Raw genomic sequence first — 16576 nt, forward strand, 5'->3', positions numbered from 1 at the left:
TGGACAAAGTCATTGAACTTTAAGACAATCAGATTAAATTAACTACATTTTCCAGAGAGAAAGGTCCAATTCAGGCGGGTTAACAGACATCCCCTCCATTGGACTGAACAAGGGCACACCTCCCCATGCTCATGATTAAATACTTTTTGTCTAAAACTAAGGATTTGTGAAGATTTATGAATATACAGTAGCATAGATGATATCATTCAAACTAAGTGTGCAGACTTTCCTTCACTATGTTTAGACATTTCAAGTGTGTCACTTCTAGCATGAGCGCCACACTATCGATTGTCAAAAAACCCACAAAACACATCAAACCGCTCCAGCATTTTTAACAACGAACTCACCTGCTGAAAGTATGGCGGGACATCCTCCACATTTTCAAATGACGATTTGTTCGGTGTTACAATGTAAAACATTAACCTAATACCCTTGGTCAATGAGACTACGTCCATGAATTGTGCCATTGTATGCGCCTTCAATCCGTCAATCCCTCGACGCAAGGTGATGCTAAACCAATCGTCTGGGGAATTTTAACTACTTTAACACGCATAGTCATCAAACGTCATTTGTACTGCGAGATAACTGTCGTTTTATTGGCACTCTTCAGGGGCGGGATACAGTAAATGGATCATAGGTCAGGTGTGGGGTTGGTTGTTTTGTCTCAGGACTGGCAATGCCTTCAGCTGCCATTAAATTGTACCATAGTATCAATTCCAGAAATGAAAAGATAACAACAAATAAGTGTGGGGGTCTTTCATGTATATTACGAAGAAACCAGCTATGACATTGTCAGACCATTCTGTCTGTGGTCTGTCTTTACTCCTACGTTCCATTGATTTGCAGGTCATGGGTAATTGTTCGGTATCGAATAATGAAGCCCTATTAATTCACATGACATGTAATTAGCCTATTAATTGATGTTAAATATGTCAACTTTCAAAGTTAACTTTTTTCTTGCTGGAGAGGAGACTATTTCGAAAAAGGAGAATGTTGCATCACCTGACATGAAAAGAAGGCAGAGAGCATTAAATAATCAACTGCGCATAAAGAAGATAATGGAGAGATGGGTGACATTTGGTGTACAAACTGGGAGCAGTTATCAGTTTTAGAAATCCTCAATGTAAAAAAATACTTGCATGTGTGATTGCGCATTTAATTTTAAGGCCCAATGCAGCCATTTTTATCAAAATAGTTTGGGATGCTCTTTGCTATTGGTCTATTAACCAGTGTACAAACCGAAACTCCCGCCCATGCAAACCTGTTGATTAAAACAGGGATTTTTAAACTTTTTCAGCATGAGACCCAAATGAGAAATTCTGGGTTTTCCTGGGACCCAAGCTTAGGAAAATATGCAACTATACATAAATATTGGTACATTTCATTGCCCTTATGCCTAAACAAATGCAACATAGACAAAAACAAATAACAATGAAATTGAATATCCATAAAAATATATATTAATTTGTATTTTCCCCCATTAAAAACACTCTTACATATCTGTATTGGTTGGAAATGTTGCTGTTAAAATATAATAAATCATTTTCATTCTGAACTGGATGTTATGAATAACAGAACACACACACAGGCTTTTTGATAGTGCAACCCTAAGTTTCAGTACAGGTGAAAAATGATCAGGCCTATATTGCTGTAGAAATGATTGTTGAAAGAAAGTTTAGGTTGGAACTGTTGCTGTTAAAATACAATACATATTTTTTAATTTTGAACTGGAATAAACTGATTGATCACATCACACAGATGTAGACCAGAAAACACACAGACACACAGTCCTATTGAGAGCATGTCTATTCTGGGCTCCGTTCCTGACAGTACAACACTGAGGTCATGCTCAGCCTTGAAACTCTTTTCTGTACTTGTTTTTTTATGTATGTCAGATTTGAGAACCCTGACTCGCATAGGTATGTGGTGCCAAACTGGACCAGAACATCTACTGCTTTCCCAGTCAGGCAGGAGACCGCTTCCTGCTGTAGATGAGCAACCCAGAACTGTGTGAGTGTGTTTGGCTCAAAAAGCATCTTGCTTCAATCAGTTTATTCCAGTTAAGAATAAAAATTATTATTGTATTTTAACAGCAACAGTTCCAACCTAGACCAGTTTTCAACAATCATTTCTACAGTAAGATGTACAGTAGGCCTGATCATTTTTCATCTTCATTGGTACTGTTACTAGGGTTGCACTACCAGTAGCTAGCTTGCTTTGGCGAATGATAGCTATTAGCTGTGTACAAGGCCAGGGGATTGTTTGAATGAGAAACTCACATCTACTACTATGAGAGTTAGTTAGTACTCCCTTATTTCTGCTTATCATCACCTGTTATAAAATGACAACAATGCCTTGCTAGCTGACTTACTTTTCCACTGTCGAAGCACTGTTTCCTGAAGCATGCTGCCCTGTTCTGAAACAACTTCTTGGGTTTACCATCATGCAGTGGATGTTTGGTCAGGATGTGTCGTTTCATTACTTAGCACTTCCCCGCACAAAACACATTGTGGGCGCTCCTCGTTATACGTTTCTATGAAAGAGAAACTCATCGCTGTTTATGCGTTTCATGACAATTGAGCCCAGTCAAAACTTGTTGCTAGCATTAATCCATTTGATGACAGCGGCGAGTATGAATGACAAGTCAGTGGCAGACAGCGCATCATCTGCTGCATCGCGTGTGTCGCGGAGTAATCTTCAAGAAAACTGCAGAAAAAATATCAGGTAAACCGCGAAACACACGAGCATCTCCCTCTCACACTCACGCAGCTGCCAAACTGAGCAGAGACCGCTTCTAAGCAGAGAGCGCACTTGGCCAAATCAATTCCAGAAATTAATGAAATAATTATACATTTACTCTCACACGTCGCAACACACAATTAACAGTGGGTCGCAACCCATACGTTAAGAAAGGCTGGATTGGAAGGTCTGTATAGATTGTATTTTCAACCAGAAACTATCAGGAAATAACACTGACCAAATTTCTTCACACTTTTACAGTGTTAGTTTCATCAGCTGCTGTACAATATGATACAAAACAAAGTAAAAACAGAATTTTGACTGCACTGTGTTTACCACACAGTTAGCTTTTGGTCAAAACTACACTTTATTGCTAGCTTGCACTAAAAAGTTCACAGTCTCCAAAATACTGTTCTAGCTCCAAATTAGAATGCACACTCACATTGTGGTGAAAGAGGAGATCAAGTCTTGAAATTATTCAATGATTTTGTAATAGAATATGATCCTTTCGCAGGTTCTCCTGTGGGGCTTTGGCAGAAGTCCCGACCCTGCCTTGAGGAAAAGGTGAATTAGCCATGCACCCCATCAACAGTTCTCTACACGTTGGCTAATGTTTAATTCATGTCATCTCAGTTCACAGCATAGTCATACATTACCCTGGATTCATGTGGATGGGAGGCATCATGACGTTATTCAACCCAACGTGAATTCCATTTACCTCTGGTTTAATTTATTTGATCTGAGAAGCATTTCAGTAGAACCTCTGTTCATGCAATATTCAGTTTTGTTTACAAATATCAGTCAGGGCAGAAGAAAATGGCCACTAAGGAACATCAGAAATGTTTATTACTGTGTGAGTGGTATAGTGTGTATTAGAAATTATTGCTATAGCGAAGGCAAGAAAAATACAGATAATAAAGTTCAGAGTATACTGTAAATTAGCTGAAATTTGATTCTCCTGCACACTTGATTTAATCAATAATTCAATTACATCACAATTTCTATGACATACAGTAGAAACCAATTGAGGCAAGTGTTCAACAGTGCAAATCAAAAGCATGAACTTGCCCCTTTTTCAATGCAAGACACACAACATGGAATGTTCATAACAATTCGGCCAATTCTGAATCTGTCCTAATATTCTAAGAATATGTTCTGCTTCCAAAAGCAGAGTGTTGAGCGGAGGCACGTTCGTAACATATGCTTAATGTGCATTGACCTTTTGCAATATCTCATATTCCTGCGTTGGGTTCGCAGTTCTTGAAATGTATTGGTGATCTTAGTTTGGTTTAAGCAACGTCCTTACATGCATCTTCTTAGATCAAGTAACACACGTCATTTATTTGTACATTTGTACACATTTATTTAGCATCGTTGAACTTTGCTAAAGACGACCAGACACCATGCCCTTTTAAGGACGTTCCTGAGATGTGAGGCTGAGCCCACTTTGAGTAGGAGTGGCCTGCTGCTGTGCATCATAAGTGAGCATGCTCGGAACTCTGGTCGCTGTCGTGACTGTTCTCATTGGCCAGAGAGTCTGTGGAGTGATGAAGAGCCGCTATGCCGGAGAATTCGGACGGCAGCAATGTCCCCTTTTTCACGTTCACCAGTTCTTTTTCCCTCGCTACAGCCCCCTGTTGACCTCCCTTTACTCGTTTCCACTTCATCCTCCTGTTCTGAAACCACACCTTTACCTGTGGAACAACCACAAAAGACAAGTTGAGTTATTCTGAAAAGAACAGCAAAATGGCGTTTGGCGTCGGGGGTTCATTTTGCATAGCTGGAGACTGTTATGAATACTGAGTAGAGTCCTATTAAAAGACCTGGATATTGTTCAAATGGTAAGCCTAAAACCTGATACAGGCGCTGCTGTAAAGGTTTGGCAGCTATATCTATACTGTAGCAGTGATTGTGTGCTGATGTACTGTCACATTCCCTGGCATCAAGACGCTGCTTCCTCTTTTCCCTGACTCGACAACTCCTCCAGTATTTACGTCTCCCAGAATGATGATTAGGCTGTTGCTTAAAAGGGTTTACGTAGAAGATTGTGTCCGAGTAGACGTGAGAGTCAACACTGACTGGGTTCTGGATGAGTCTCTCTTTCTCTCCTTGCGTTTGGTTGGTTTATTTTGGGGAGTGTCATGCTGTGAGGCCTAGCTGGGTCACATGGGCAGGTAGTCACTTGATTTTACACACAACGTTTGTCTTAAACCTTCAGCTATACATGCCATGCTGACGAGCACATCAGTTGTGGTTATTGATCATTTTTTGGTCCATATGATAGCACGTCAGAAGAGCACGTGTGAACGGAAGCCTTTTCCACCTGAATACAGCCTATAGCTCAACGGGGATGGATGAATTTTGTTACTATTTTGTTGCTATGTTACCTAATATACCTGTTTGTGATATACCACTCAAAGGTATCTTTAGTTCAGAGAACAATTTCCCATTTGTCAATGTGTCATTGAGTCCAGTCCCATTGAGTTTCGTAGTTATAAAATCACTATCAGGTTGACGGGCAGAGTTCCAAACCCAGCCACCCAGATTTCCTACTGACATTACTGTAAATGGATCGTCCTTAAAATACATCTGCAAGCTTGCACTTTTCTCTCCTGTTATTGATAGTGCAGTAAGGCAAGGCGCAGGTCACCGAGTTTGTTGTCACATGGCTACTGTATAGTACATGTTATTTCTACTAATGCTATCATCAGTGGGCTAATGACTCAATTACTTATGTTATTATTATGACTGGTTTGTATGGGCTGTTTTGCAGTCATATTTGTTACTAGATGTTTCCATGTTACTGAAGGTAAGACACAGGCCTGTCTGAGTCATGTAATGCCTAAGGAATCATGTTGCCTCTCTGGAATAACAGGTAGGTTCATGTTTTCTAAGAGTTGGTTATGAATTTTAATTTTGTACAAGAAAAATATTGGATGTTCTAAGCGCAATATAAATACTCCAAAACTACATAATTACTAGGCTGTTATGGGGTAATTACATAATTACTTAATGGAATAACCCAATGATATTCACTGTGTTAAGGGTAATGTAAAGTGTGGCCATTATTTATTGTTACATTCATGTTTAGATGGTAGGCATAATATTTTGTATCTTAGTTTATGGTTATATTTGGGCATTTGAAATGACTTTTAGAAGTTTTATATTGAAGCACTTTTTCGAAAATTGAAAACTTAAGGTTGAAGGTTTTGAGTCTCTGATGTTACGTAAGAAACATATACTGTCAGGAACCAGTCTGTTCTATCCATTTAATATCTACTGTATATAACAAACTACCTACGGCCAGATGTATGCCACATGTGACATTTAGCTTCTCTCTGACACCCCAAATAGGTGTTACAGAACACTGTACGATGTTTCCTTCCCCGCAATTTGTCTTCTATTATTTATTTAATGTGTGTTTACAGCGGCCCCTCTGCCTATGCTCTGAGACTAATTTGTCCTAGCTGGGGGAAACAGGAAGTGACTTGCTAGACAGCACCTCCTGCCTTTGTGCCTGTCTCCATTACTTGACTGTAGGCTGACTGAAAGAATAGACCCAAATATCTGGAATATGATAGTCCCTCTTCACAGTCACAGCTGGAGCACAACAGCACACAAACCAGAAGTTCTAAAGTTAGGAAAACACTATATCTCCGAAAACCTCTGTATGGTCTGACTGAGGCAGACTTTTCCCACCACCCGGCATTGATGTGTTATGGGGTCAATATGTTTGAACTCAAAGGGACAAGTGGGAGAATGAGGTTAGAGTGGTGACATTACATACTTGTCTCTCTGTGAGATCGAGGTTGACTGCTATCTCGTAGCGCCTCAGTCTCGTCAGATAGTTGTGATGGGCAAACTCGGCCTCCAGCTCACGGATCTGCTCCTTGGTGAACGCCGTCCGCTCCTTCCTGGGTTTGCTGTTCACATCTGACTTGTAATTCCCGTCTTGGGACTCTGAAATCAAACACGACACACATTTTTCTCTTTCCAGTCAGGGAGATTTATACTCAAAGAAAATAATGATAAAATGAGTACTATATGGCAGGTGCAGGCCAGAGACACAAATACAGGCAGAGGAGGGAAGGAGTCAGATATGGGAAACAATGGGAGCTGCCAATCACCTTTTATTGTAGCGGCATTGTTTACGCACACTGTAAGTGGCTGGGAGGACCCAGAAGCGTCTACACATGTGCCTGTTTCTGGCAGCTGTGCTCTCCCACACACAATGGGTTGGCTCCTACTCTTTCCAATATGGAGTTCATTTGTCTTACTGTTAATGGAATCGGCTGCTACCCTCGTAGTTTTAACATGCAACGAAACAGCTCTGCAGGATGTGTGAAAATATGTTTCCTCAGTTTATTTACCTCCATTTTATAAGCGTCTCCCCTTTATGACTAACAAGCTGCCAACTCACAACAATTTGCAAAGGAGTATTTGTCCAATCTCTCGTTTAGATTGGTGTTGTTTGAATTTGAACAATATTGTCAAACTTTTGAACTTACTGAGAGTGGCTAGACTATGAGATGGACTACAGGGAGAGTAGCATGTATGTCAGTCTGGTTTTGATCTAGGATTATGATTATGATATCATACACATAAGGACAAACTGTTACGATTCCCCAGATGAACATGAAGCAATGCAGATCCTTTTTTTGCAAAGATATGCAAGTCTACCACCTGATGATTCACTGGAGTGACGGGAGGAAATTGTTTAATTGAGATTTAAAGGATATATTTATACAACCAATGTGGATTAAAAAATCTACTTGTCATTCCCATTTTGTTTCAACCTCAGGAGAAGATATTGTTACTTTTCTTTTTTTTTTTGACTGTTTCTCAGAAGGAACATGTTTTGTTAATTTGGTTCCCAAACGTTCCTATTGTGACGAGACTTTGTGGTTGGGCCGTTTGGATATGCTTCAGCTGCACATTGCACTTCAAGGCAACAGCGATTGCATGCTAGTTAATCTGCGGTTCTGTTCTGCAGTCTGTGTTAATCCCAACAGGCGGTCCCAAATCCAAACTGTAAATAGGCTGGGAGTTTACAGGCCAGGGCCAGGCCAGATACACCACCAGTGATGGGAGTCACTCACTCCGCCACGTCACAGGAGACACTCCGAGAAACTTCTTGAAGTTCATACTGAAAAAGTGTCTCTTTCAAAATATTTTCTCACAGGAAAAAAATGCTTTCTTTCTCTTTTTCACACTCTTCTTTAAAAAGAAATACATTGCCCATCTCTTTTTGTGTCATAGAAAATAGAGAAGAATGGAAAGTTACACAACTTTTGTTTGCAAAAAGCCATTCATCATTGATATTGTGGGAAAAAAGGAAAGGAAAACTCCAAGCACATGGTGATATGTCTTACTGCGTAACTGGCATCCAAGACAGGAATACACTGCAAATATATTGTCTAGTTATTCCCACATAAATGATAAGACTATTCTTACAGTGTGGTAAAGCAGCTGACATTCTGTGTGTCATTGTATGGTGAATAGCAAATGTCCTATAGCTGGTAACCTTCCATCTCAACATATCTGTAATTTCACCAGGGTAGGCCAACTGTCGGTGTGCCAGAGAGCAGGCCTCATTCAAACATACCTCTTAGATGTATTTACTCTCTGGTAAACACAGACATTGTGTAAGAATAAAGAATAACATGGCCAGCTGCTGGAGACCAGCGCAAAGCCGATTTAAAAAGAGTCCCAAGGTTTTACGACACAGCCACTACACCACAGCAATTAGGTCCTTGCTGGAACTTTCATCTCTCCACACAAAAGGGAATAATGGGAGGAAAATACAGAGCCCAGACACTGGGTAGTTTTAGGGCTCGCAAATGGTCTGAAGCCAGATCAGGGAACCCTTTAAAAAATAGTGTTAGTGTCCCTGCCAACGTTTCTGACAGAGAGACTGCAAAATGAAATGATTATACTTTTCACTCCTTTCAGTTTTACATTTTCAGTTCATTGGCCAATAATTTTGTAGATTTTGTTGAGAAATCTTATCTACGGCAAACACAATTTCATTGTGACATAGAATATTGTAATGCTAGATCTACCAAAATAACCTCAGCGGCAATACCGAGAATCACAAAGCCATGCCTGAGTTAGTCCCTGAGCATCACTTGCTACAGCAGCACTCAAAAATACTCTCCACAATAACAAAATAGGATACAAGCAATTACTATTACTTCATGTTTAAAATCTATTAACACTTTCGTAAGAAGTTTTGGTTACACTTTACTTAAAGCCTACATGTATACTGCATTATAATTCAGTTATAATACACAGTAGGAGACTTGACATGAGCATGTATGATGACCTGCTACCAATGTCATATAATTATAGAATGATCCTGACTAAAAACCAGCAGTTGTTTAGTCAGTAAAAATGTTGAGACATAGTGACACATAACATTATAAGACTTTTTGTAAGACAGTATGTACATGTGCATAACATAATGTATAAAGCATTAAACCTGCAGGCTAAACTGTTCCCAAACTTTCAAATCTGCCAGGTTGACCCCTAGCTCCCTCAGAGCTCCAGTATACCTGATCGTCCAGCCCAGGTTACACCAAACGGCACGACCATATTCCCTCCAGCTGGAACCCTTAAAATGAGCAGGTTTCACAGAAACCAGACACCCAAATACCAGCTGGACCACTCATCACGTGACAGTGTATACCCTGCAGTCCACCTTTAGGAAAAGAATCACATAAAATGATTTGTATTTCTTGACCAGGAGAGTGTTCTGCATGGAAATCTGGGTTCAAATGTTTTATTATTGTTTTTGGTATCCAATGTAAAGTTTCACAGGCGGATTTTACTCAGGTTTCAATCCAGATGGTGAAACCAAATCAGGGCTATCTCATCGAATTGGCAACACGGTGCTATTTGGACAGCTGATTGGATAAGCTAACTACGCTCAATAATCAGCATGATTGGTGTTAGCGTGAAGAGAATGCAAGGCCCACGTAATGAGGCTGCAATAACCATTGGAACTAGGGAATTGAAATGGAGCTTGGTGGCCAAGTGTTAGTTTCCAAATGATTTGACCAAGGAGAACAGGAAATAGAGGATGGAGTTCTAAATGTATGAATATAGGAGAGGTTAGTATGGTCAAACAAGAGCAGTATTATAAATAGTAGTGACTGCCTTCGAAGTTGCGCTCTCTTAGCTTAGTAACTTTGTGTTGTTTTTCTGGCAATTTCAGCGTGGTGCTGCTACTTGTACAATGATTTGCATAATAATACAAAATAACATTCCCAACATCTGAACAATTCTATAAGTCATGTGTGTTAATCATTTCTATGCATCTTTTTGGTATTCCTCTACATCCAAATACCATGAGTTCTTATTTTGGTAACTATTTTTTTTAAATAGGGTTGTAATAAGCCTCTATTTTATATGCCCTCTGTCTCTATGCTGCCCATTAATTTCAAACAGAAATAATACACATTTAATTGCACACTTAATTAGTTTAAGTCCCTGTGATTTTGTGAAAACGTTCCATCATCTGTTAGAATGAGTCATGTGTCAGAAGGGATCCATGACTGAAGTGGCCAACAGTAATCCTGCGTGAGTCAAGCGAAACAGGGCACTAACCACATAGGGAAAATATCAACCAAGTGTTCAAGTGGTGTGTACAGAACCACAGCCAGGTGAGCCACACTGAGGGTGTTTAAACAGACAGAGGTCTAGGCCCAGTGCTGCAGGATGACATTTCAGGTAGGACGGCAAAAACACTTTCCATGGAAAACTGATCAGTTGCTGCTAATATGTTGACAACAAAATCTTCCATTAAAAAAAACGCTTTAACACTTACAAAGTGCTTCATATCGATTAGAAAGGTTGAAATCGTAAAAAGTTGATATGTTAAAGAGATATTGGTATATTCATAGTTATAAAGACACTGCTAGGCTATGTAATAATGTTAAAATGTCTGTTCCAGTTAACGTAACGTAATAAATGACCATATTTGTATTGTTTATATTTTGTCGATATTTCTACACTTTCTGTGTATAAAGTTCATGGTCCTTTTCACAAACGTAGAAAATCTCAATGACTATGAAATCCAAGGTCACAAGTCACGCCTGTACAGTATCTACTTGAGGTAGTAAGTCATTATTCCAAACCTTATTAATGCAAAATGCATGTTTTCAATTAGACCATATAATTGCTCAACACATGTGTTCTTGAAATGCTGGCAAAACCTTTTTTTATGTTGCATGTTAATAACTGCTCAACAGTGATTGACAAAGTGATCTTCATTTTATTGACAGAAAATATGTGTAGTAAATGTTTAGTAGTGAAGCACGAAAACATTAGCAGTAAAAATGTTTGTGGTTGATTGTACATTTCATACATTTTTTAGGACCATTGAACAAACTTGTAGGAAATAGAGAGTAAGTTTCTTTGGACGTTTGAAAGTTAGTTATTTTTTTTTAATAAAATGTTTTGTTTAAAGACTATTAACATTGCAACGAATCTACTAAACTGTATATCAGCTGTTTTACATAATGCTACTGTAACTCACATTTTTTAATTGAATATATTTATTGATTCAACTTCCCAGTCTCTTTTATTAAAATGACTGCATCAACAATAATCCTGGAAACTAAGTGCACTCCACAGTACGAAAAGCCTAAATCTTCTCGGGTGTTTAGTGTCATTCGAAGCACTGGTGTAGTCTTTTACAATCCATGACATTAATATTTAACAGTGAGCCTCATTTTCTGCCACCTAAAATGCGTTGAAATGAAACAGATGGGATTTAGACCAAAACATGGCAGAAGTCTAATGCCCACACGGAGTTATCGTCTGGACTTTGATCTCCCCCTTAGTCAACATACTGTAATTGCCTATGTTCATGTCAGCCAACATTTCAAACCTCTTTTCAAAGAATATTATAGCACATTTTCTGTCAGTGAAGCATAAAACTCCACCACTCCGTCTCCACGGAAAGCCTTAGAAGTCTGAGTGATAATGTCGCTCTTGAAACCACACCTAAATTAAACTCTTAATCTCTTTTCAAAACATTACGTTAAAGTACAGTTAAGTTGTACCCGTCTTGAATAGATGCGCTGCAAGTGTATTTAATAATTGTTTGTATTTCAACTGTATGACAATTTATTAATAAGATAAAGATATGTAGCTTTAGTTTCCCACTTACATTGTGTAACATTATACTCAACCCATTTTTACATGCAGCCCAAAGAAGAAGGAAGAAGACAGATAAAAATAAATGTCAACCCAAAAGTCGATCTTTCCTCTCGTCTTACCTGAGCTGTCACTTTTCCTCTTGCCATTTCTCTTCTCTGCCTCAGCAGGTGACAGTGTCTGTCTTCCAAAGTCTGCAGGCACACAGTTGGCCCCCGTGGGGGTGCTGCTGCCCAGGTTGGGGGTGCTGGRACAGAGACTGTTCCTGCCAYGGGTGCCTAGGTCTGGGGGTGCGAGGGCACTTTCCTGGGCCGAGTGAGAGTGGGGGTGGGGGTGGCAGAGGTTGTGGCGGGAGTTCGCACTGCCAGGAGAGGGCATCTGTGGAATGTGCCAGCCGGTCTGGTGCTGAGGCAGGTGATGCTGCTGTTGCTGTGCCGGGTGATGCCCGCGGTGATGGTGGTGATGCCCGCCGAACAGGCCCTCGTCACCGGGATAGCCGGAGATGATGCAGGCCGAAGGGGAGGAGGTGGCAGTGGAAGAGGCCAGGTCAGGGTAGGAGACGTGATCCGTGCGTCCGTGGAGAGTCAGCGGAGACTGGGTGAAGGCAGGGTGCAGGGCCTGCACAGTGGCATGGGGGCTGCGGAGGCAGCCAAAGAGCGTGTGATCCATCGCATGCAAACACACAGCCCTCCAGAAAGATAAGGAGGGGGACAAAAAATGAAAGGTAACAAAAAAGTAAGCCAACTAAGTTAAAAAAAGGGGTCAAACAAAACACAGAATATCCAAAATCCACTACTTGTGATCTTTCCTTAGCTTACCCCAAATGTGTCTCCTTGATAAGAGTTCGATAAAAAAGTTGTGTGTGTGTTGAAAGGGGGCTCCAGTAATAATCCTGGGCATGCGGACAGTTGCCAGGCTGCGCAGGATAAACAGTGAACCCTAGATAAGCTGCCGGAGAGATTCTCAGATGACAGGAGAGAGAGGAGACTGGAGACCTGTGGAGTGGAGGGAAAGGTGGTTCCAAGGAACTGCAGTAAGAAGGGAGCCGGCTGAGGGAACGTTATAAATAGGCTGTAACGTGAGAGGGAGGCTGGGTCACAGACTGCGTACTACTGACCACATGCATATGATCGCCCTCCAAAAAACATGGCAGAATAAATCAGCACTATTAAAATGGCTGGTGTCTCAGGAAAGAAGGCCATTTATTTTTCGACTTTGGATATCTTGACTTCTAGTGGCCCCTTTTCTTCTTAGAAAATAGTCCATAATGTTTAAGATGATGATGGTGTTATGTGTTGGGGTTGTACCATTTGCACCTCCATACTTACCATAAGAGATGGGATGTAAAAATGTGAACAGACATGACTGTTGGTGTCAAGGGATAGCTCGTTATGTATTGTCTTACCTTTGTTGATATCTTTGTGAGGTTAGTTATGTTAAAGCACGTGTTGCTTTGCTTCCTTTCCAAAGCTATCTCATACTAGTATACTGTACCTCTGTATGGGTAGTTTGTATACACCCCAAAACATTTTTTACCATATTTATATACAGTACCAGTCAAAAGTTTGGACACACCTACTCATCATTTAAGGGTTTTTCTTTATTTTCATTTTTTTCTTCTACATTGTAGAAGAATACTGAAGACATCAAAACTATGAAATAACACATATAGAATCATGTAGTAACCAAAAAAGTGTATATTTTATATTTCAGAAGAAAAAAAAATGAAATAACACATATGGAATAAAGTAGTAACCAAAAAAGTGTTAAAGAAATCAAAATATACTTTATATTTGAGATTCTTCAAAGTAGCCAACCTTTTACTTGATGACAGCTTTGCGCACTCTTGGCATTCTCTCAACCAGCTTCATGAGGTAGTCACTTTAACCGGTGTGCCTTGTTAAAAGTTAATTTGTGGAATTTCTTTCCTTCTTAATGCGTTTGATCCAATCAGTTGTGACAATCATTGTTGTGAAAAGGTAGGGGTGGTATACATTTCAAGAACTTTGAACGTTTTTTCAAGTGCAGTCGCAAAAACCATCAAGCGCTATGATGAAACTGGCTCTCATGAGGACCGCAACAGGAAAGGAAGATGCAGAGTTACCTCAGCTGCAAAGGATAAGTTCATTAGAGTTACCAGCCTCAGACATTGCAGACCAAATAAATGCTTCACAGAGAAACAGACACATCTCAACATCAACTGTTCAGAGGAGACTGCGTGAATCAGGCCTTCATGGTCGAATTGCTAACAATAAAAAAACACTACTAAAGGACACCAATTTGAAGAAAAGACTTGCTTGAGCCAAGAAACTTGAGCAATGGACATTAGACCGGTGGAAATCTGTCCTTTGGTCTGATGAGTTGAAATTTGAGATTTTTGGATCCAACCGCCCCGTCTTTGTGAGATGCAGAGTAGGTTAACGGATGATCTCCGCATGTGTGGTTCCCACCGTGAAGCATGGAGGATGAGGTGTGATGGTGTGGGGGTGCTTTGCTGGTGACACTGTCAGTGATTTATTTAGATTTCAAGACACACTTAACCAGCATGGCTACCACAGCATTCTGCAGCGATACACCATCCCATCTAGTTTGCGCTTAGTGGGACTTTTTGTTTGTTTTTCAACAGGACAATGACCCAAAACACACCTCCAGGCTGTGTAAGGGCTATTTGACCAAAAATGAGAGTGATGGAGTGCTGCATCAGATGACCTGGTATCCACAATAAACTGACCTCAACCAAATTGAGATGGTTTGGGATGAGTTGGACCGTAGAGTGAAGGAAAAGCAGCCAACAAGTGCTCAGCATATGTGGGAACTCTTTCAAGAATGTCGGAAAAGTATTCCAGGTGACTACCTCATGAAGCTGGCTGAGAGAATGCCCAGATTGTGCAAAGCTGTCATCAAGGCAAAGGATGGTTACTTTGAAGAATATCAAATATAAAATATATTTTTATTTGTTTAACACTTTTTTGGTTACTACATGATTCCATATGTGTTATTTCCTAGTTTTGAGGTCTTCACTACTATTCTACAATGTAGGAAATAGTACAAATAAAGAAAAACCCTGAGTAGGTGTGTCCAAACTTTTGACTGGTACTATATATATATATATATGTTCATATATATATATATATATAAATATAAACATTAACTTTTCTATAATACCTAAATATATAGATCCTATATTATCTTTACAGAGAGGAGGATGATACTACTACATACTATAGAGTGTAATATAACCAGTAGGAGTTAATGTAGCATGAAAATACCTAGAGGAGAAGGTATTTCTCTTATCTTATTTCCTATTTCAGTGAGACAGATTGAAAGAATTAAAACTATTAAGTTTGTCATAATCAGATATATACATAACTTGTTTAGCTCTACAATAGTTGGTTGTATCTAACATATATCTAATGCACATCTAAATAGATTAAATTGTATAGGATGAAACCTGAATCCAATCATTGATGATTTAAATTTAGTAGCAGGAAGGGGTGATAAAACACAAATAAGCCTACAATCAGATTTCAGTCTAATTTTGATATTGTAAACAAATTGCTGTTCAACTTTTGAATTTTTGTGTGCAAAATTGTAAACAATTGTTTGCATACACACAAAGCATTATACCGTTATATTCAACATACAGATAAGTATATTCAAATCTTACAGCTAGAATTAGAAATTATAAGTGGCTAATGAATTTACAAATTAGAAATTAACAGACCAAAATGGCATTAGACTATTAAATTAGCAAAATAAAACAATCCAACCTTTTTCGATCAATCAAGATATTCCAATAGCTGCATGTGTTCACCTGATGTACGGCTAATGCTTATTGCTTCGGCATCATGGTCAGTACTACACACACCAGGGCTTCAGAGACTATGCTACTACAGCCGGCTGTGCCACATGTATGCAGGCCTGCCTGAGAAAGGAAATTAATTACACTTTGAAAGAAAATGACTTTAGCAGATAGAGAGGAGGCAGGCTGTAACTTGGGCGCTAACGCTCTTCCCATTCCTACCGTGCCTTTCGAAGGGAGCAGCACCGTGTCTACAAACTCCTTAGGTGAGCTTGAACCTTCTACTGTTTACGTTTCAAATTAAAGCTATTAGCAGGATAGGAAAGCTAGATGTTTATTCAGCTCTTCTTCTGGTATTATTACACATGTGCTTTCACTCTCTGGACATTCTGTTCGCAGCATTAGTACCCTGTGGTGAGAGTGTCTCAGTGAATCCTACTCTTGTTGCCCCTCGTGTGGTGTGTTGCTCGAGCCGCCGTGATATGAGTCAAAACCCCCTACAGGTGGGGATGGTGAAGAGGCGATGGGGCAATCCCCAGATTTTCTGCTGTGACTAGGAGCCCCGGGTCAGTGATGTTACAGATTAAGCTGGGGGAATGGCTCCAATTTGGAGCGTGTTTGATGAGGCTTTAGCCGTGACGGGCAGATAGAGCAAGACCAGGATGGCACAGTGCTGTAGACATTAGCTAGAGACCCGCTGTTACTCATCCAACCTGTCCCTGTCAGTCAGTCAGACAGGCCCAATACTTCAGACCAATGTGGTTATAGACATAGAGGATGATGTGTAACAAACAAAAAAAACACTATGAAATTATAGTATAGTGCTTTCAGTCTGTGTGTATTAATTGTGTAGTTAATGGTGTTGTATGTATT

The 16576-nt window shown here is 39.8% G+C and overlaps 1 protein-coding gene and 1 pseudogene across 2 annotated transcripts; both read right to left on the reverse strand.

Annotated features, from left to right (window-relative positions):
* LOC111965152 (alkylglycerol monooxygenase-like) overlaps nt 1-467 on the reverse strand; it is a 43183-nt pseudogene extending 42716 nt beyond the window's left edge.
* A 3100-nt stretch (nt 468-3567) lies between these two features.
* On the reverse strand, nt 3568-15773 carry LOC111965153 (homeobox protein MOX-2). 2 transcript variants are annotated; one of them, XM_023989174.2, is made up of 4 exons: nt 15672-15773; nt 12024-12896; nt 6527-6699; nt 3568-4433 (listed from the first exon to the last, which is right to left on the reverse strand). In XM_023989174.2, exons 2-4 carry the CDS (start codon nt 12568-12570, stop codon nt 4215-4217), a joined length of 939 nt encoding a protein of 312 aa, XP_023844942.1. In that variant the 5' UTR covers nt 12571-12896; nt 15672-15773; the 3' UTR covers nt 3568-4214. The 2 variants fall into 2 exon arrangements, with proteins under 2 accessions (XP_023844942.1, XP_023844941.1); XM_023989173.2 differs by lacking the exon at nt 15672-15773 and having other exon boundaries at nt 12024-12589; nt 12720-13034.
* Between the last annotated feature and the right edge of the window lie 803 nt (nt 15774-16576).

Source organism: Salvelinus sp. IW2-2015, linkage group LG6.1 (genome assembly GCF_002910315.2).
Source record: "Salvelinus sp. IW2-2015 linkage group LG6.1, ASM291031v2, whole genome shotgun sequence".
Classification (NCBI taxonomy): Eukaryota; Metazoa; Chordata; class Actinopteri; order Salmoniformes; family Salmonidae; genus Salvelinus; species Salvelinus sp. IW2-2015.